This window comes from Struthio camelus, chromosome 9 (assembly GCF_040807025.1).
Source record: "Struthio camelus isolate bStrCam1 chromosome 9, bStrCam1.hap1, whole genome shotgun sequence".
Classification (NCBI taxonomy): domain Eukaryota; kingdom Metazoa; phylum Chordata; class Aves; order Struthioniformes; family Struthionidae; genus Struthio; species Struthio camelus.
In genome coordinates, this window is record NC_090950.1 from 15,300,283 (window position 1) to 15,322,848 (window position 22,566).

Below are 22,566 nucleotides of genomic sequence, written 5' to 3' on the forward strand. Positions count from 1 at the left end.
TGAGTACTCTGTTTTTCAGGTTCAGCACAGAGGGGAATGTATGTTCATTGTATCATTCATGAATGTATCAGCCTTACATAATACTTTGCCTTTTTTATTGAGTTACAAAACCCTGTGTTAACTGGTAAGGAAAAACAAATAATTCTGGAAGTACATAGTACCACCGTCAGAAGCTGTTCAGCGTGCGTTCTCTTCTTTGTGTGCATGCAACCAGCAGCCGTGAAACGGGAGTCATTTGGTCAGCAACATCTGGTGGCCCTGTCTGTTTCGGTGGCCCTGTACCTCTTCACCATGTCCTGCAGCATGAAGAACAGAGCGTGGCCCACTTGCCTTCGGTTTTCTTATGTCGTTCTGGAGTCTGACGACTGGCGAGAGCACTGCCTGTCTTTTGCTTGCTTGTTGTTTTTTTTTTTTTTGGATACTACTGGTATTTTCTTGTCATTCTATCTTTTTCTAACACAAATTAAGCTAGTTAGGCTGAACAGAAACAACAAAATTCTGCCAGTTTAAGGGATTATTTCCATTAGCAATCGCAGAGGGATATATTTTGCTGTAATTATTTTAGTGCAGTATATTTAACTCTGAAGGGTGTATCATTGATAAAATATACCATTTGATGGATGCTTTTTTCCAGAGGTCTGAAATAGGGATATTCCTCTATCAAATGAATTAAGGAGACCAGTCTTGGAGTCTGGTGAGAATTCTTTGGACTCTAGAGATATTTATGAAGACTCTTCAGTAGGCAGTACGGTTTACCTAATTCCTGGATTTTTTGCTTCTCTGATGATATATACCCATCAATTATCATGCCAATCACACATTTCTCATGTTTAAATAGATGGCTCAGCACCATCCCCTCAAGGATACACACAGAATCATACACACTCATGTGGGCTGGAAGGGTTCTCAGCTAGTGTACAAACCTGATTAGGTCTCCGCCAGTGGGAAAGTTTCTGCCCCTCAGTAGTTGCACAAGGGTCAAGAAATATTGGTGTGATAAATGCTCTGATATTATAGCTCAGTCATTTGGCAATGGACCCGAGACAGACTAGACCCATCATTTAATCTTAGTAGTCTTAATATATTGTCTGATGTAAGAAAGTTGTAGGTAGCAGCTTGGCAGAGCATGAGTAAAGTTTATAAGCCTAGAATGTTTCCAGCTTGGCTTTCGTTGTGCTAATGAGGTGCTGAGAAAATACTAACATTGAGACACTTCAATAGTTAGACTAAAAATCCAGGGCTTTCCTTGGTGTATATCAGAATGCTAGCTTGATTGCAAATGGCTAATAGATGTATTTATGTACATCTCATACAAAGCCATCTTATTAGCAATAGGTATAGCTGTTTCTTATCTAGTTTGGATAATTTGTTATCAATAATATTTACTTACCTTGTTCATGATAGTGTTAAGATGATAATTTAAAAAAAAGAAGTCTTCCCCTCCCCCCCCCCCCCCCAAGTGCTTTACTGGTACTGGATCTTTTTTCATCTTGAAGTGTATGTCTGCAGATTCCCCAGAACTGTATGTATTTTCTTAAGCCTTCAGTGTAGGAAAAACAGTTAACATTTCTCGCCTTCTGAGGTTGGCCATCCCTTAGATCTTAAAGGTAAAACTTAAGTTTTAATTGAATCACTTTTAAAAAATTTAATACCATATAAATATAGATTTCATATTACTATATTCTTCATGTCTTAATTACTCTGTATTCTTTACTCTGTACATTCAGAATTTTGAAGTAAAAATCTTCCTTCCTTACTAGGAGACACTAGTTCTTATGGGAGTGGCACCTCGAATTTCTTCATTCCCAGTCGCTGCTGACTGTTTTAAAAGGAGAATAGATTAAAGTATGTATCAGAAATGACTTTTTTTTTGGTTTTGGGCTCTCCAATTCTAACAACTGGAAGCTGCTGACCTTCAGCATGCTCCAGACTGTGGAATTTCCTTCCAAAAGTCCCAAAGAAATTCTAATGGACGTTTGGGGGGGCGGGGGGGGGGTTCAGTGTGGAACGTGACAGCCAGGCCATACTGTCTAAATGTATTAGCACTGCAGTGTAGCAAATTAGCCACACTCAAAATGGTGACAGGATTGAGGCTCTTCTAGAAAGACATGAGTTCTAATCCTCCCCGGCAAATCCAATTTCAATTCATTTTCCAGACTTACTACAAATCATTCTGTAGCTGGAGCCTTTTATTGCAGGCAGCCATGAAATAAGTGATTTTTGAGAGGTTGAAGTCTGATCTTCTCTCTCCGTTCTAGCTTTGCTAATTCCAAATCATTAAAAAATTAGGAGTTTATGAATATTTATAAAAAGATTGATTTTACTTTTGTTTGCCTTCTGGTTCTGAGCCTATTTAAATACTGTCTGTGGACTGTTCAATGCAAATAAGAGACGCTTTTCTTCTGCAGTGCTGGGGCTTTATGAAAAGTATTTCTTACACTGCAGAATTAAAAATGATATTGTGACTAGCAGGTGCAACAGTGGTTCGCCTAGGACAAAATCACCATGCCTTACAAAGAAAACGTGCTGCACCGTAGTCTTGTTCAGCTCCTTATTTTCTTTGCGTAAATCTTTTAATGGAAACTAAACTGGGCTTTAAGAACTCGTGCTCGCCGAGCCTTGCTGCCGCCCTCCGCACCGTGCTGGCCCAACGCACCAGCTGCGCCCTGGTGGCACTTCGTACCCTCCTCTACCTCTTCCAGCGTCCTCGAGAGGAAAAAAAAGGAGCTGGGCGGCAGCTCGGGCGACGGCAGGGATCAGAGGGCACCGGCCGGCGCGGACACCTGGGCGCGGACGGGCGCGGGGGCGGCGCCCCGCCGGGCGCACCTGTGCCGCGCCGCGAGGGCGGCGCAGGCGCGAGCCGCGGCCGTTGCCCGCTGACCGTTGCCCGCTGACCGTTAGGCGCGCGGGCCGCTGAGGGCGGTCCTCAGCGTGGGCGCGGAGGGGCTTCGCGCCGGGCTGAGCTGCCGCTGAGCTTCCCCCCCCCCCCCAACCTCGGCGCTCGTCGTGGGCAGGTAACGGGGTGGCCGGGGCGCGGAGGGCGGCGCAGGGGCTCGGCGAGTCGGGGCAGGCCCCGGCGGGCGGCGGGGGAGGCGGGCGCCGCTGGCCTCGCGGGGCGGCGCCTCGGGAAGGGCGGGAGGGCGGCGGCGAGGCGCGGGGCCGTTCGGGCACCGGAGGCGCCGGTACCTTCGCTGCAGGGGAGCTGTGCTAAGTCGTAGCCCTAACGGCGTTAAATAGCGTTTTTATTAGCGCGTCTGAGGTCGTGAAAGAGCGAGCTCTTAGTCGTATCGAGCGGCTGAGCTGGTCAATGCCTGTCGGAGAGATAGGCAGTCGGTGGCTCTGGGCGTTGCTGTAAATTCTGACCTTGTTTGCTGCAGCTGTGGAGGAAGAGGTGAAAAATCAGTGTATCTAGGTAATGCTGGCATCGGGGGAAGGGTAGTATAGGACTTTTTGAACTAGCAAAAGGGAAACAGCCACCGTCTTGCTGCCTTTCTGTAAAAAGAGTGAGAAACGACTTTGGAAGGGTTACAACAGCGGGAGGCAGATTTCACTGTGCTGTGTGTTTGAAGCGGGATATGGATCTCCTGCGCTTCTGCCATTTTCCTTTGGTCCTTTCTCTTCCTGCGTTTCTTTGCTGTCCTAGTAAGCCTGCCTAGGCTTTTCCATGCACAGAGAGCTGCGGCATGAGCGGCCTGGGATGCTTGCTGTGGAAGAGCAAGCTCTGCCAGAGCTCATGTGGCTCTGCGTGCCCGCTGGTGTTCCCCCAGGTGCCCGAGAGCTCAGTCAGCCTCTTGCTGTTTAAGAGCAAACCGAGCTGGTGAGCAGACAATCCCATATCACGAAGACAAGAACAAAGCAAATTAAAACACGTAGGGGAACCCGACAAACACAGGGTACATCCTGGACAGAAAGACATGGTTTTTGGAAAGTAGAATCATGTGGCTGTTCTGGTTGTAAGTTGCCCTTCTGTAACAGTAGACTTAAAGTGTTAACATCTGCCTCCTATAAAGTGTATTGACATGCAAAGGCCTTTTTTTCTGATGCTTAGCCAGGGTGTGGACTTAAAAAGTATGCCAGAAACTGCAGAAACTGTGCTTTTCTTCTTCTTCTTCTTTTTTTTTTTTAATCTTTACATTTATCACAGAGAAACTTTCTGTGGGGTGCACACAGGTAATTACAGTGTGCCAGCTATTTTGTGTTGAGTTCACACCCTTCCTTAGTTGCAGTAACTTGTTCTCTTGTACATGCCCTCAACTTAGTCCTCAGTAGAGCATTCTGAACGCTGTTTGATTTCATGCTGGGAAACCAGAGGCTTAGATTGTGCACAACTTAATACTAGGATATTTTCTTCCCTGTCAGTATGGTTTACACACTTGAAACACTTTTAACCCCTAAATGTGCCAAGAAACTCAGGTCGTTATAGTTACGATTTTGAATAAATTACTTCTATCTTGTTTATGCTAGCAGCTGTTGTAATAATATCGTAGCCTGCTTCTTCTTACATGTAGCCTGCTTTTTTTTTTTTTAACATAGTATGGAATTTAACAGGATTTTTACTATTTAACATTTGCAAAGTAATGTTCAGTTGATTGTGATAGTTTAATTAAATGTAATATCTGTGTGTTATCATTGCTCCATAACCTAGACTTTAACATCAAGATGATAAGACCTTGTATTAGCTCTGGGGATGGTCCTTTGAACCAAGGGAGAGTATTGGTTAGTACAGAGGTGGGCAGTTCTGCGTTCGTGTTTTGAAAAGCAATGGTGCATGGATAATTTTGCCATTTTGTTACATCACTTGCCATTTCCTGCTGGGGGAACATGGGTTGCTCTGTTTGCCTGTTCTTTTTTCCTTTTGATGTAATTTCATTGTTGCAGGGTTTTATATCACTTCCTGCTCAGAAACGTCTGGGTCAAAGGTTTTCAGTTACAGTTTGTGGATCTGCGAGTTCTCTGAACAACTGGTGAAGGATTCATGAAATGTAACAAAGAAAGTCAAGCCTATTATCAGTTGTCTCTAAATCACTGTACAAGAGAAGGTATCACTATTAGAAATTGCTGAATAATGCTAGTCTAAGTGGCAGCTGTGAGAGCTACGCCAATGGGCAGGAATGCAAACCCTTTAAGAATTTGTGTGTTTCAGTATGACAGGCATGTTTAAGCCTATATGATAGGTGACAAGTATTGTTTATTCTGTGAAATATATAAGAACAGTTAGTTGTATTTTGTTGCCCTTCAACGGTAGTTTCGGTGAGGAGACAGTCCCAGTGACTAGTTTTGTTGTTGTTGTTGTTTTTTGTTTTTTGAATCTTTCAAATGATCTACAATAAGAGCTGTTGAATAGGAGATTGATATTCAGTAGTGCCCCACCAACAAAGATGTGTAATTTTCGTAGGCAGAAGATAGGCCCATTGCAGTAAAGCTGAGCCATGTTGGGGAACAACCTACACGAATCACACGCAGTCAGGAACATTACTCGTGACAGTGGACTTCCACAATGAAGTATTGTTCAAATCTATCCCCTATCCTACACTTGGGGTTGAGACAAAGTTTAATGAATAATAAACCTACACAATCTTGATATTTTTTTCTGATCTGTTTTTCTGAGATCTTTTTGCTTTCAGAAATGTCTGTAATTCAGCAAAATACAGCTTTAAAGCCTGTACTGCCCCCCTGCAAAAGACTAGGTGTGGACTTAATGTTTCTGTTGTTACCACTAGCAGAGAGAAACCTTAATGCTGCAACAGTTAGAAAACAATTGCCGTAAACCATAAGGCAAAACAGTTATCTTATTGGACAGTTAGCTGAAATTCTTACCAAAAGCATTTGTAATTTCAGAGAGGGCTTTTTCCACAGAGCTTTCCATTCTTAGAGAGAAACATGCACAGTACTTTCTTATTAGAAGAAAAAGAATAAAAGAGTTTTTATGCTTTAACATTTTCTCTGTGTTGGTTTCTTGGGGGGAGATACCCAAGTGAAAATTCAGCACGAAGAAATAAAGAGGCTACGATCAAAAAATGTGGATCCTTTTTGGATTCTTTGGAGGAGAGTATTTATCCCAACAAGCTTTACTATTAGTTTAACGTTCCAGATTCCTTATGGTGGCAACCTTGCATAGTATTTAAACAAATAAAAAAATGTACAGACGTTTACTTCCCCTTCCCTTTTTAATAAAGGAGTATCGTTATTACTAAGGTAAAGACGGTATTCTTGCACTACTTCAGCTGTAATTCTGGCCCATGGAAACCATGTAACAACTGTTTTCAATTAGTTGGAGCTTATTTGGAGCTAACTGAAGCCTTCTAAATGTGTTCATAAAAATGTCTTTCCTAATACACCAATGTATATTAAATGAATGTTTTCTAGGAGAGGTCTGCATTAGAGATTTGTTTTTATTGCACAAAAATCAACTTAGTTTTGCAAGTTTTTTTTCCTATTGTCTTCCAGTCTTTTTTTTTCCAGTTGATTTGACCTTAAAAATATTGAATTGTAGGGTGTTGTTGTTGTTGTTTGGGGTGCATGTGGGAAAACAAGCACTGTGAAATTACTCTGGGATTTTTGAATTTGATGTAGTTGAGGGAAAGCTACCACAGTTGATGAAGGGGAACTGTATTTAACTCTCCCTAAATTTTTATTATTTAGGTTCCTATGAACAAAATATGGGAAGAAGTTGGAAGGATATATACTTAGAGCGTACAGATGTTTGAAAGGTGTCGACAGTATAGTATAGAAAGATTATTTAGCATAAAACGCAAGGGTTGCACAAAGAATTAGGGAATGTAATACAGCATACTGAGAAGGGCCCTGTGGATACCTTCCCAGCAGACTTGACTGTTAAACAGAAAGACCTCACGGTTTTACTATTAAGAAACCAGAATGGAAAAAGCCTGTATGAAACATGCATTGTATTTTTACACAAAAATTAATCAGATGATTTTGAGGCTTTCTTTTACCTATCAACTAGATGCATTTCTTAATGGGATAGGAACCAGAATATTTTTAAGAGTTTTGTGAGTTACTTTGTCAATAGGTAATAGCGTTCATGCAAAAACGTTGGATGCCTGGGAATTGACAGGCAAAGTTTTTCTGAATGGTAAACACTCACCAACGAGGCTGCAATTGCTAGGTTTGTATGTTTATTTTCAAAGCATCAAACCTCATGCAATTTTTCCTGCAGTTTAAACCATAAAGTAGGGTTTTCCTTTTTTTTTTTTTTTTTTTTAAATGAACACATACTGTGAACATTAACCTTGAGCAACTTTCTTCCACGTTTTTCTTAAAAACAAGCCCAACCCTGTTGCCTTGAAAATCTTTTATTCTGTTCCTCTACAGTAAAGCTTTACTTTCCTGTTCACAAACAGCTGGATGTTGTTTTTGTCCAGTGTGTACATACTCTTCATGTCAGTCAGCTGTTTGCTGCTCCCTGTCCCCCACCCCCATTTTGCAATGTAGAATTCCCACTTGCAGCATCTTCAGTAAACATGGGATCAAATGAGTATACAGAAATAGCTTCTTCTATAAAATTTCCATTAAAAAAATAACAAGTATTTATTTACAAAGTGTGTACTACTACAAAGTAATATTTCCTATTGGTTCCAATATACTATTTGCTAATGCCAGTGTTCCTATTAGGAAAGTAAAACTTTGTATATTTATTTGTCTTTGTGTTTCTGTTTGTCAGTGTTTACTGGTGGTTTACTACCACATTCTCTTTATGCTACTCCTAGCCAAGTACAATGTGTTAGTAGAAACTAACACTATTTGATCAGGGGAAAAAACCAAGATAGTTTAATAGCAGTCTTTTTGCAAAAAGAAAACTTTGTAATTTAAAGGTATTTGGAAAGAAAAAATCCATGGAGAATTCAAAAATCTGCAGCAAATGTAAGATGAGTGGGCAGCTTGGACTTTCTCAAAGATGCAGAAATTTAGCATGGGAAAAGGGAGAAATAAAAATGCTTCAAGCTTAATTTTTGATTTCTGTAAACATGTTTGTGTCATACTGTGTGCCAGTAGATATTTTGGAGGGTAAGAATAGTGAATTAAAAATTTTAAATCTCATGTAGTTGGCATTACCATTAATTAGATTTTTCAGCGCTGCTTTTCTTCCCACCCACCAAGTTTACAAACCTTCCTTTGAGGTCAGCATTGAAAGTTGGCATAAAATTGTCCGACTGGCATCCTTCTTCTTAAAAACAAAAAAAAACCCCACAACTTCCCCCCAACCCCAAATAACCTTGTCACCTATTTCATTTAAAACAATTAATAGACTTTTAGGTAGTTTCTGCATTTTAAACATAAAAAGAATGTATCTTTAGAAGAATATAGCTGATGTTAAAAAGTGCTACTGTAATGGGAGGGGAGAAGTCACATTCTTTTCATCGTAATACATGTTGCAGTGGCTCTGTAACATTGGTTGATATGTAAGGGAGTTTTATTTCATTATTAAGGGATTGATCTATTGCCAAATCTTCTTAGAAGTGCCAACAGACGTGTACTGTTTTAAAAACTGTGCCTATACTTGCTGGCTAGTCTTTCCTCACGCTATGTAGAACATGCAAATACAAAGGCTGGTGCCTTATTTGCAGTCAGGTCCTGAGGGAAGAGGATGAACTCATATCCTAGTTCTTGCAGGCTTGTTCAAAGTAAGATTTTTTTCAGAGTAGATGTTTGAGATAAAGTCATATTGTCTGCATATATTTCTCAAGAGCAAAACCTCTCTATCCGAAGTATTTTTCATGTATATATCCTGGCTGTAGACAAGGGAATGTGCCTGAAACTTGTGTGATGCGTTTTGATTCAGCTGGAATTTTTGTGGGAAATTTTGGGAGATGCACTTAATCCCTGCATCGCTTGCAACCAAATCTACTAATGTTAAAGTTACATTACAGATGTAACAAACCCACCAAAAAATTGGAGACCCATTTCTGTGGAGTTAACTTTCTCTGGTCAATGTTTTAACTTGTGTAGCCGTTCAAGAGTTGTATGTGACCTAAAAAGTAGCTTTCATCAAACCTACGTGTTGCTGAAAGGTTGACGTTGAAACCAAATTTAATCTTCACAAAAAAGCAACGTAAAAGGAAGTGTTCCTACTGAGCTATCTTTAAATGTTGGTGGAAAGGGCTATGTGTATGTGGTGGGGGTTTCCTCTTTTATTGCCTTGGTCTTAGAGATGCGGCATTGCTGCTACATGGAAGGCATGAGAAATAAATAGTGCTAGGGATTAATTTCTCTGTTTCACACAGCCTGGATAACGACAAAAGCCTTAAACCAAGTCACTGGGAGAGGCTCGTTTTGTCTTGGAAAAGTTTCCTATATGCCACATAGAAGAGTTGGATTTAAATCCACAGCAGGATTGAAATATTAGATAGCTGTTTCCTGCTGTCATTTGGTGTGCACATTACCAAGTTAGGTGCCTAAGCCTGGAGAGCATTCTGCATTTAAGAATGGCATTTAGAGAAGTCAGAAAATTAAGTGGGGTGCCCCCTATTCTAGCCAGTACAAAATACTAAGAAGAAAGTCTGGACTACTGGGACGTTCCTTTATCTGCTTGGAACTGTGATCTGTGCCCTCCCTCCGACAGGGAGGTATTTGATCCAGGTCAGCCTGTTTCCCATAAGGGAGAAAGAAAAAGAAAGTTATTCATTTGCTTCCTATTGTTTCTAAGCGGGAGATTCCTCCCGCCCCGGATTTGGATGGTTAGATCAAATGTCTTGTCTTCCCAATTCTGAGGAAGGATTTTGGTCTCCTGCCTCTTTTAGATGAATGTCCTAACTGTTGGATGGTTGGATACTGTCAGAAAGATGTATGTAGGAAGAAAACATTTTGGTTGTGGCTGATCTTTGAGGTAGGCCAAAGTGGGAATATTAAAGGTGTTGAATGAACAAGCGCTCTCTAAACAAGACAACCCCTTTGATTGTTTGGGCTGAGTGCTTTTGGGAGGGTTCTCCCATCTGTCAGCATTAGCTGGGTTAGGTATCAGTGGATGCTAACTCAGGTAAATGGGTTGAGTGAGCTAGGAAATACTTGCATGCTGTACAGTAAATACAGTAAGAAAGGATGGTGATACATAGCAGAGGGAACGAACAACTGGGAATAAGCTGCTTTTTTGTTTGGCAATACCGCTGGGTCCAGAGGAGAACATTTGTTCACGGACTCATAAAAAAGCACTTATCAGACTAACTCCAAAGCATATATAGGAAAGATATCACCTGATCTGAGAATCTGGGTAAGTCTAAGGCATGAGAGTTTCAAGAAATGTAATGGTGTCAAGACTTGCTTCTAGGGAATACCTGCTAGCAGCAAATTATGCATGTAGAACTGCTGACATGCTTGGAAGGGTAGGTGTGTGACAAATTCTGAATGCTTTACTGGCATGTCAGTTCTGGACACAGGTCCAGATTCATCAAGTGGCACATGAAAAATAAAAATAAACACATCCAGGCCAAGTTTTCTTAGCTTCTCAATGGTTCATCAGAGTGCTGCAAACAGGCACAATTTTCCACTGCTGAGGGGTTAAAAAGGCCTTCAGCCATAAAATATTGTATAGTAAACAGAACATTGTCTCCTCAAAGTATGACTGTTGCTAGAATTTATTGTTCAAAACTTTAAAAAGCTCCTATAGTCTTTTTCCTGCTTCATTGTATCTTTGTTTGTTTGTTCTTAAATACTTAGCTCTTGACAGGGAGAGAATCTTGTAATGGAAAGATACAAATAGCAGGGTCACAGTCAGAGACTTGTTTTGGTTTGTTCACTATATAATATGTCCTGTAGTTTACTTGCTTTGTTTTTAAATGAAACCAAAACCCAAATGTCTTTAACTAATTAAAAGGAAAGTGTCCTCTTTAAAATGGGTCTGGATTATTTTCAGCTGTAAAGAGCCAGTTAATTATAAAAATGAGTATTGCCCAGTGCTTACTTTCAAATGAGATTAAATTTCAGCCATGCTCTTGTGTTAAAAGGATGGGTGTGGTCAGAAGAAAGAGCACTTCACGTTTTAAACCTTAATTGCTGAATTCTGACTTCAAGCATCGTTTTATGAATAAACTTGAGGGTGTTGGGTTGGGGGGAGGATTAAAATTTGGCTCTGCTGGGCCTTTTTGCATCATGCTACTCTAAACTGACTTAGTTAACTGGCACAAATCCCTCCATGAGTATTCTGTACACTCAGCAACTTGCAGCGGTTCAAGCAGATTAGAAGTATTTGCAAATCATAGTTTAAAAGGCCCCCTCCCCAACCCCTTAGCCAAAATGGAAATATCTTCAGTGTGGCTTGTTCCAATTTAATGAAGATAGTTAAAATCATGCCTTCAGTTAAATGCTAAAGCAAATAATGTTTACTTAAATAGACAGACGCGCTTTCTTAGGTTAAGTGGATTTTTGCCATTAATTCCAGTGTTGAAATGAGAAGACTGGCACAACTTTAATATAACTTTTAAAACCAAAATCCACAAACATTATGTCTGATTTCCACAGAGTAGAAAAATGCTGTCTCCCACTCATAATTTTTCATCTAGTTTGTGGTGGTGACAAGTTTTTCTGAGTCAAATTTAGATTGTTTTCAAGCACCACAAAGTAAGTCCAGAAAAACGGTTTACTTCCAATATATATAAAAGCATATATACATAGCATTATATTGCTTTCAGCCAAGTGCTTTTTGAATGTGTAACCGAAAAGTAGTGTTTCAAGAGACAGAAACATGTCACTTTTAAGTTCTACTTCAGCTACTTATGGACATTTAAATGTTACCTCTGCCTTATACAAGATACCATCTAGTACCAGTTGCTAGTTGTTTCATTTGAATGAATATTCAGAGTATTGCGTGAGAGATTAGAGGACAGTGGCAGCTGAATAGAAAATGGGAACACCAGTGTTGTGAATGACCATATTACTCTGGAAAATGTCTGCTGGTGGCCCTCAGAGGAAAAGCCTGCATGCTGAAGCAAGTGAACAAGGCTACTGCCATTAGCGGGAGCTCTGTGATTGCTTAATATTCTTGTTCCTAAGTGCTCAGAGCTCAGTTCAGATGCAACAGCTGTATTTGGGAGGTTCTACATTTACCTTTTCTTTTTTCTTTTTTCTTTTTTTTTTTTTTAAATATGTCAGCTAATATCAGCAAGGATGACTGAATGACTTGCCTGAGATTATATAGGGAGTGAACTATAGCTGGATGAGGACCAGAATTCTCCTAGTTCCCAGACTTTAGTGTAACCACAAGACCACAGTGCTCTAGTAGAACTTCATTCTCAACTGGAACTTGGCACAAAAAGCCCCAAGGGAAGAATTTCCTTTTGAAGTCTCTTTTAAGTGTTCAAACATGTTTTGTCCTTTGTATTTAACTAGTTCAGGAAAAAAAAAAACTTCAGAAATCGTGGTTCAGCTGTGTACATAAACGTTATGTGGTCCTAGACTGATTTAAAAAAAAAAAAGAAAAAAAGCAGCTAGTGGTTGATAGCTTGAATTTTGCCAGAAGGCAAGTAGCTGTGCAGTCTGCTGCTCTGAAGGAAATGGACATCAATGGGAGCAAGATCTCATGGAAGATCTTCCTCTTGAAAAGCAGAAAGCACAATGAAGCTAAGAAAATACCTTACACTTCAGAGCAAGAAATTTGTTTTTGCCGGCTTCTTACAATTCCAAGTGTTCCTCTTTTAACGATTGTTTAGATGAGTGTTTTGCTGGTTTTTCTTTTTATGCAAATTTTTAGTGGGAAATGTGTGTAAAGTTAGATATGTCCCCTAATGTATGGGGCCAGGGTGGGGAACTTTAGAAAATGTTCTATCCCTAAGACTGCCTTAGGATGTTCTGTGCATATCGGGGTATCTTTGATCTGCCATCTCCAATGAAAGCTGCCAGGATAGTTTTCCAAAAACAAAGTAATATTAAGAATAAAAAAATTATCTGCTTGTATGAAATATCACAGATACTACTATTATGGAATTATCAGTTTTATGCCTGGAGTATTTGTTAGCTTCTCCTCCTCTTACCACAAAAGTGAGCCACTTCAATCAAGTGCTTTGAATCCCTCAGTGCGAACATTCTTTTGTACTTGTAAAGCTTTTTTTCTTCATAGAGAGGTAGTGTTACAGATTTGGTTGAAGTGAGGTTAGCATATATTCCCTTGGTCAGCTGTTGTCTATGAGCCGTGTGCATAGCGTAGTCTAACAGTCTTGCCCAGAGGGCAAATAACATAGTAAGTGTACAGGAATTTTCTTCTTTGTGCATTTGCAAATCATTTGTGTAACCTAGATAGCTCTGTTTATTTCAGTGAGAGCTACGTCTAAATAACGGTGCCATTCTATCTGTACATGAAATGCAGGAGTTTAAACTATCTGTGTAAAGTTGCTACCTGGATGTTTTATTAATTTTTAGTGCAAGACTGTAGGTGTGCTTGAACGCTCCTTGCAGTTATACCTGTCCTGTATGTAGCTAGTCACGTGCCAACTCCAGTAGAACAGCCAGGTAGCTTTTTACCTAAAGCCTCAGTTTTTCTTACTAGTTCAGGCACAGCACTTTCAGATCATGTTGGCTTGAGTGCAGATTTGTCTGGAAAAGATAACGTGGACAGACCTCGTACTGTGTTAAGAGTAATGGCTGCAGCAATCAAGGAACATAGTTTGCTGCCATTGTTCAAGTGAGTAAGGTATTGCAAGTTGCCTAATCTTTTAAATAACACAGCCAAAGTCATTGTGTTCTGACAGCTAATATATCGGTACTTAGAAATAGTTCAACTATTTACATGTAGTATAAAAACTAAAAAGGAGTAACTTATTTATTTTAACTGGATTCACCTAATTAAAAATAGTTAACTTCAAGACTAGTTAAAATACTGAATGTTAGAACACCATCGGAAGAGTACCATCTATAGTGTATTTTGCTTTGCTATTAAAGATTTTTTTTTTAAAGTCTTTGTGATTGGATGTGATTTTAAACATAGAATATGGAGCCTCCTGTTGTAAGCCTCATTTAACTGTTCAAACAGGATTCACGTTGTGTAACTTGAGCCACAAATCATCTTAAGAAGCTGCTTGGTATTAATATTTTCCAAAGGCGCATCAAGGTGGGTCCAACAGAAGTTAACTATAACCAAGTTAGATTAGTGTATTATTATACTCCTAATCCAATTAGGAATTGTCAAAATTGAATTTTCTTCCTAAGTATCTCAACCTATGACTTTAAAAGTATGACTTGCCTGCCCTGAATTTTAAAATCCTGCCCTGAAAAGATGTTGCCCAAGATTCTTAACATAAAGACCTTTTTAAAAATATGCATGCTGTAAAATCAAATGGATTATAAAATTAGAACAATAAAGGAGAAGTTATACTGGATATATTGTAATTTATAAATACATTTTTTTCACTTATTTTTTTCTCTTTGAAAAAAAGCTGGTGCAGAGAATACTGCTATTTTAATCCTGACTGCTTAGTAATGGCTAAGAATAATCACTTATTTATAATAAATTAGGCCTGCAGTATAAATGAACATATGAACCTTTCAAAAGAGACATACTAATGTTATTTTTAGAGTATCTAAAATGGATTTAATCTATGTCAAGATTCATTTCATCACTTGCAATTTATATTACTTTAAGAATCTTCTATACAGCAAGTTGAACAGAAAAAAGCAAACATTCTAACAGCCCCTCTCCCTATAATAATTTTCATACAAGATATTTTTAAATAGCTATTTTAGCACGTGAACGTGCATGTACTTTTTTTTTTTTTTTTTTTTTTGTTAAGGTAGCACAGCCAAAAGACAATGCGAGAATCAGCATCTGTTGTCTGACCCTGTTTTCTTCTCCATCTGGTTAGGATAAGGGGAAGACAGAGACTTGAGACAGAATGTCCCAAAATGGAAAATGTGAACTTGATGTTTACTTCGCCAAATCTCCAGGGACTTTGTTCTTTTCCTGGTTGTAGTTGATAAAAACACTTTGCTCTCTGTCTGCATTATCGCTCTGTGTTCAATTACCAAAAGTTTTCAATTTCAACTTTGGAGGTGTTTGTTCTGAATCTTCACTGAACACTGCAAACAAAGGCAAGAAACTTAAAATCCAAAACAGGAGCTCTCATTAAGAACGTGTATGAGCAGTATTTCTTATACTCAGTTTTCTACTGTCTTTATTCTGGGGAGGAAGAATCTTCATCGTCATCCTCTTCATCTTCATCATTGAATGAACATGGTGTTTCTCCCCGTGATTCTGAGTAGCGTGATGTTGCACTGCTGGACTGTTGACTGCTAGGGGCAAGGAACTGCCCAGTTGCTAAGGCCACTTCAGCATCCAAACACAACCCTGGATTCTCACTATCAAAACAACAGAAATGTTGAATTTTAGAGGATTTCTCATGAAGGTTTAAGCTTTCTTTTTGGCCTCAGCTTTTCCCTTAAGAAAAGGAATGCTACCAACAAGGAAACATCTCAAACGCTTTACATGAAATACAGCAAATAGTTAAGAAAACTGCTGAAAACATTGGAAAATAGCAGGAAAAGAAGATTACTGGGAGGCTGCTCCTTGTGTGTGTGTTGAAGCTTAGGGAGAAATGTATCCACCACAATTTTGACTATACACAGAAATGTATGCAAAATGAAATGAAGCTATTAAACGTCCTAAGGAATATCCTGACCCAGAGTAATTCCACGCGCCCCCCCCCCTTTTTTTTTTTTTTTAAAGGTACAAGTAACCTCCAACCAAAGTGTGTGTGTGTTCGGGGGGAGGAGAGGGTTTTTTTTTTTTTTCCTTTTGGTTTCTTTTTAATTATGATTAGACAGTGTGGAAAAAATGTCTTCCATGAGACCTCAAGCAATAGTGCGTTGAATCACAAAATATTAATTTATATTCTTCATAAGTGTTATCAGGCTTTCATCCACATATAATTACCTATTTGTAGTCTGTGCCCAGACAGGCATGTAAGGTTAACTGGGAAAACTCTGTTCTTTTAATAAAGGCTTGGAAGTGATTCTACTCCTTTGAAGAATAGATACAAAATAATATGTTCAAAAATTCTGAAGAAGTTGATTTGGCCTTTCAAACTTAATTACTTTATCAAGTAAGATGGCCTAAGAGACTCTCTTACAATCAAAAACCAACTGTAGTAGGAAACATCTCATTTTCTGCTTGTAAATGGTATGAAATGGTGAGGTTACTGAAAGTACCACAAGCATATTACCAATATCCTTGAATTAGAAAAAGACTTCAGTTACCTTGATTTAGAAACAGAAGTGCCTCCTGCTACTTCCGTATGTGAAGCTGCTTGTGCTGAATTTGAAAATAATCCTTGGTTCATCCAGGAAAATCCTGCAGACATATCTAGAAAAAAGCATATTTGCATGTATTATAGTTACAAATTTTCTTCCTTTACAATGTTAAGCTTTGCATTCTATTTGGATTTGGGAATCCTTGTTTTAGTTTAGAAGAGAGGGTACCGGTAGCTTGAATGCTGCTTTTATACTGTAGATGTCCTGTTTAATCAAGATTAGATGCTTTTCTTTTCTTTTTAAAATAACTATCCCCCTGTGTTTGTGGATACGCTCTAGCCTTGCACTCCCTCATACTTAGCACTGCTCAATGCCCTCTCCGTTTCATCTCAACTGTGGAATCACAGCATAGCTAGGAGGAGTCTGAGGGAGAAGGAAAGGAGGACAAAAAATTAATGTACATGTGACTTTTGCATCCGGAAGAACTGTGATTATTCATATGAAACTATAGTCATATGAACCTGTCTGAAGTGAATTGACACTGCGGGTGACCCGAACAGTAGCCATATGCAATCACAGGTACCTGGAATTGAGGTTTGGAGTCCTTCACGGAAACTTACTACTACAGATCCATCCTATCAAGTGCTGTCAACAGCTATAAATGCATTTGCTGAAAGTATGACTGGAGCTGTAGGTGTCAGGGTTGGAGATGCTGCAGTGAAGGAGACAGTATGCGTTTCAGTAGTGCATGTGTTCTGATGGCTGAAGGCAGTTTCACCTTGGTGGTCTCATTGCTGGCTGTAACACAGACTCCTAATCCATTTTGACACACTTTGAATAGAAATGGCTACCAGCTGTGGATCAAACAGACCATATAAAAGATTTTGTCCTGGGAATATAAAAGAGACTTTTGCATACTGTAAGTGTGATTTGTAAGTCTCCTCTCTAGAGATAGGAAATTTTAGAAATAAAATGGGTAAGAGTTAGCTTTTAGGTTAAGGAGGAAGACAAAAGCTATTTTGAGATGGAATTTGGACAGGTGGATAAAAACACCTTATCTAGAAAACAAATGACCAGAAACAACTGTAAGTGGAATTAGGAACAAGTCAAAGAACTTGTTTTTCCAAGTCTCTTGTCAGAAATGTTCATGAACGGAAACAACTAACAGGTATTATTTGTTAGGGAATTTGAAAACAATGACTATGAGGGTCTTAAGTAACCATTCGTGTCTGGCAGAGGGCTCTTCGCAGATTTACTCAAGGAATTCAGTACTATTGCAAGATGGTCAAAGCTCCTTTCATCAAAGTAGAGAGAAATTGGTATGTAGGCCCCAATTATGTTGAAGAAGGAACTAGGCTCCCCTCCTCCCAGTAGCAGGGGCTTTTGTTTGGCTTCTACTTGTCTTGGAGTTGAGGTACCTGGGTGGCTATGGTTTCGCTGCATCTGAGTCTGGGCGTAGCTCTCGTGCCTTTTGCTGATTTCCCCCACCCTGACCGAGTATTCTGAAACCCCACAGACTGAAATTACTGATTGGCACAGCCACATTTCTACAGGAGATTCTGGCAATCTTAAGAGCTGGGGACTGAGCCTTACAGCATGCTACAGAGCATTTCTGCAACTCAAGCCTCAGCTCTTTGCATGCAACAAACTTGACAAATGTTGAGCTTTAAAAATGCATATCCAAAATAGTACAAGGAACATGGCATGCAATGCAATACTGTTGTTCTATTAGCTGCTTGGCGAACAAAACGGAAAGCTAAACACTTGGAATTAGTGACGGTGAGCATGTTCTAATAGTCTGAATACCTAGAAAAAAATCCTAAAACGCTGTATTACCCTGGGTTATTGAGGTGAACTGGAAGGGTTCTCTCCCCAGGCCTCAAAAGGCTGCTCATGAGGGAGAGCAGGTTTTAGGTGTAGTCTGTGGAGATGGGAGGAGAAAAATGCTTAAGGGGGGGAAAAAAAAAAAGTGCACATTCATGGTAGCCACATCAATACTGCATAATTATTGAAGCTAAAAGAGTATCCAAAACTATTAGTATTAAGTAATCATAAACAGAGACCACTTTCATAGAGCTGTTTTTGATAATCAGCTAGCTATGACTTTCAGATTAAATAGTTCTTTGAAAAGAGATGAGCAGTTTCTAACTGCTAGTATTTCAAGTTGCAGCTAGTAACCATTTTGGGAGAGGAGCAGAATTTCTCGGTTTTCTCTTTCTTTGTTTCATACCTCACTAAGAGAGCTGCTATTGCTTAGTTTAGTGTTGCGCTGAGGCATGGATGGTCGCAAAAGGGAACACGTCATCACACCTAAGATTTTTTTTTAAACCAAAATAAAGTTATAGAGATTGTCTAGTTCTTTTTTCACAGTGCTTGAATGGGGCTTCAGCAGGATGCATTAAATCTGGACTTACAGGCCTTACAGAAACCTCTGTTCTGTGTGGCATGATGGCAGTGAAGTAGAATTCATATTTCATCCAGAACTGCTTCAAAATAGCAGCTATGAAGAATAACGAAAAGCACTTGTTACAGTCACGTTCTCATTTGTCTATGTGTGGTCTTACTAAGTTTTAGTGTTCTGGAGATGCTACAGTGTACTGCTTCGGACAGAGATTGTTTTAACCAGGTTATTACAGCTCCCTCCACAGCCACATAAATTGGCTCACCATCCACAGGGTGCCACAGACTACCTCACTTTATGCCACGGAGAGTAGCAGGGAGGTAGTTTAAACGACACGTTACACAACAAAGGATAGCAAGGCTGCCGTTCCAGCAGCGGGTCTTTGGAACAAGACAGAGAACGCTAATAAATGGCAGCTTTAGGGTGATCTGTGAGGAGTGGCTAGATGAGAATAATTCAGAATGGACACAGTTGGCTGGCTTTCATTAAGATTGTCCTAAATCTCCTTTGGTTTTACAGAGAACATGTTTTGACAGCTTCCTCCTGTGGTTGCACACTGCTCTGAACCATTTGGAATGACAGCATTGTATTTCGGTTAATAAAGTGGATTAGAGATGTATCACAATGTTGTTTCCTGGCCTTTAGGAAGGGTGTACCTGTGTGCACATGCTTTGTATTCCAGAAGAATAACAAGCCACTGCTAGTTAGCTTGAGTTTTAAGAGTTTGGGCTAACACCTAGTTTTTCTTTTTGAAAAGCAGGATGGAGAAAAGTATGGATTTTAGGTATGAGGTAGAAAGAAGGTTCACAGATACGTATCACTGCCTTGTACTTTCATTGCCTTGTACTTGTAAATTCGGTTTTCCAATTGGGCTCTGAGGAGCCAGGGAGAAGAGGAAGTCTGTAAAAGATGGGAGTTTAAGAAGCCATTTGCCGTCTGGAAAGGACTGTCAAAATAGAAGTTCCCCACAGGACAGTACTTTGGATATGGTTCTACAACAGTTCGTGCTCATCTAATGCAGAAATAGGGCAATCTCCCCCTCTCCTTTACACTTGCATTGTGCTGGTTTGATCCCTTCGATAGCTACTTCTACATGCTAAACTGCCAGAAACTACCCTGCCGAATAAAAAGCCTGCAGATTAGCACCCTGAACCAGCTCCTGAAGGAGTCAGATGAAAGTGACTATGTTAAAGTTAAGAGAAGGGGTAGGAATGTGGATAATTAGGAAAGGGACCGGGAGATGACAAATTAAGCTAGTATCAGTGTAGCCTTAGAAATCACATTGCTCTTTTCACATTAAGAACCTGGCAAGTTCTGTGGTTGTAGTACATTCTGTTTCATGTCTGTCACTTTTTCTGGCTTTACTTACTTAGCTAAAGCAACACTTTTATGTTAATGTTTACTGTATATTTAAGCTGCTGTACCCTCTACTCTTGCTCCTTTTTGTGAAGCTAGTAAAGGGTAAAATGATGTCATATTTAGAGGTCTGTATCAGCTGCAAACAACAGAAAAGGGTCTTGTAAATCTCTGCCGCGCAGTTGAAGATATGTGGAATAATTTGCTTTACGGCGTTATGGTGCTTCAAATTTCTGCTGATTTCATGGGAGTCAGACACCTGAGGATCATGCTGGAGGAGCATAACAATGTAGTACCCAAAATTATTTATCTAAATAAAGTGGGTCAACAAAATACACATTTAAAAAAAAAAAAAACCTTTCTGGTAAAATGTTATGTAACCTGTAGAATACCTAAAAGATAGTATTTTTATTCTATTAAGGCACTTAAAGAATGGCTAAAACCCATGATGCTTTTAAAAGGAAAATACATGGATGCACACAGAATCAGTTGGCCTAAGTAGTTCCAAGCAAATTCTGTGGCGTGTTTAATGCAGCTGGAAAGTAAATCATTTCAGAAAAAAATTTTTTTTTTTAGCTGAGATGCTCCAGGTTTTGTTGTAAATTTTACATTTCTTTCATTGAACTGGTTTAGAACTGGAGTCTTCCAAGTGCTTCTCCAGTCCTATTAGCAAGCATTACAATACGAGTTATTGTTACTGTTTGGAAGTCAGTAATTATCTGAAAAAAGAGACCAGACTGAGGTCAGATTAACATTCTGCAGGAAATGATGTAGAAATAATCTCTGCCAGTGGTAAGCTTAGCAATGAGTTCATTTCAAGTAACTTACCTACTTAAACACATTAGAACGGGGCTGCTTTCTGCAGCAGTTAAGTTCATAGGGTCAGCTATCATGGGAAAAAACACTAATCTTTACTGTCTGTAATAAATTTACCCAGTGAATAAATAAGAGCTGTTGATTTGCTTTTCTTGTAGAGTAGTTAATTGAAGCCTGCTTACTTTAAGCGCCATCCTGAAAGCTACAGAAGCCAGCCCTGAATTCTGGAAACCAGTGATTAGCCTTGCATTTCACTACCCTTGCAGCATAAGAAACAAAGCATAAAGACTGCCAAGGTCAAAACGGGAAGTTATACTTAACTGAAGACATGTAATCAGGCAAATGCTGCCTTTTCAAGTATTGTGCAAAACATTTAAATCTGCCTCTCTTTTTTTTGTCAGTTACTGCCATTAGAAGGCTTTGCTATGCAATGCATACTGTAAATTCTCAACGGTAAATTTGCACTGTGTAATTCAGTTACAAGCAACAGATAGAAGAAACCTTTGAACTACATGTACATATTCCAGGAACAATACTTTCAGACTAGTTTACTGAGCGCCTGAAAAAACTACTGAATATAACCCATGTCTGAAGAGTATATTACTGCCTCAGAACATTTTGAATGAAAAGGCAAATAATTTCTCATGATTAAAATTCTATATAGGTTTCTGGCTGCTGATCTGCTACTAGGGGAATTACCCTAATCACAGCATTGTTTAAGAATGTTGTATCTTAGAATCTGTTTTTTCCATTTAGTTTCTTTGAAACACAGTACTGCTTATTCCTCGCTTCCACAGGAACATCTTAATTGTTTGTCTTTAATGCTTTCAATAAAAAATATTCCAGTAGTACACTGGCGTGATTGAGTTTATTAAAACAAACTCAACCAACTGCTAATCCCTAGTTTAGACATGAAGTTTTATTGTTTAATCTCTAAAACCTGGTTTAACACAGTATTTTCAGAAAGTTTAGAGAAAACCTATTCTCTGAAGATAAATTAATAAATCCTGTATTATTAAAATTAAATTGAAAATTTTATTTTGGTCTTCAATACAGGAGGGCAATTAAGTTATTCTAAGACTACAGCATGACCAACAGAAGTGGTTCTGTTCCTTCCACCTTTTCCGCATTGATGATCATGCCATAAGTAATTCTGAGTTGGGTCAACTTGCAAGGAACAAAGGTAGATAGATGGTAAAACTTCTCTTTTTGACACCAGTGCAGCCACATACAGGCTTGGTGTGCAATTTCAGAATTGACTGAAATAAAAAGATGAACTTTTAATTAAAAAACCTACAGGATAAAGAGACCAGGGAAACACAAACATGCTTTGATAAGCATAAGCACATACAAAATAGTATGAAATCTTGAGCCATTTAACAAATACTATTTTTAGTGAATGTAACTGAATTCTAACTTGTATCTTGCAGTATTTTGCCATGTAATGAATTCAAATAATTTATAATTCTCATGTAATAAAATCAAGAAAACAAAACCACGTTTAGCTTTATGAGTATTGAATTGTATTTTGATTAGCAAAAGGAATAGCACATGTAGCATAAAGCCTACATTTAAAAGATCCTGATACGAAGATTAAATGCTGCCAACAGAGCAGAAAGTTTTTAAAAAGTTAAATGCTTGAAGTTTCTAATCTTGTAGGAGAGATTAAAGTTTCCAATCTTTCCTGTAGGAAAGACAGTTTTCTACTACAGTCGTTAAAACAAGGCTAGTATCTAGTTAGTAGAGAAATCGGGCAACAGCTTTGTTCCCACTTTCCTCAAAAACAAAGGCCTGTTTACAGCAGT

General features: G+C 39.0%; 1 protein-coding gene across 6 annotated transcripts in view; it reads right to left on the reverse strand.

The window, feature by feature from the left end:
• Window positions 1-11,263: 11,263 nt before the first annotated feature.
• Window positions 11,264-22,566, reverse strand: part of TFDP2 (transcription factor Dp-2) — a 74,766-nt gene continuing 63,463 nt past the window's right edge. For all 6 annotated transcript variants that reach the window (XM_068955066.1, XM_068955065.1, XM_068955071.1 and 3 more), the window contains 2 exons: window positions 16,195-16,300; window positions 11,264-15,297 (listed from right to left, as the gene is read on the reverse strand). In XM_068955066.1, coding sequence (XP_068811167.1) covers window positions 15,114-15,297; window positions 16,195-16,300 — 290 coding nt within the window. In that variant the 3' untranslated portion in view covers window positions 11,264-15,113. The remainder of the gene's footprint in view (window positions 15,298-16,194; window positions 16,301-22,566) is intronic.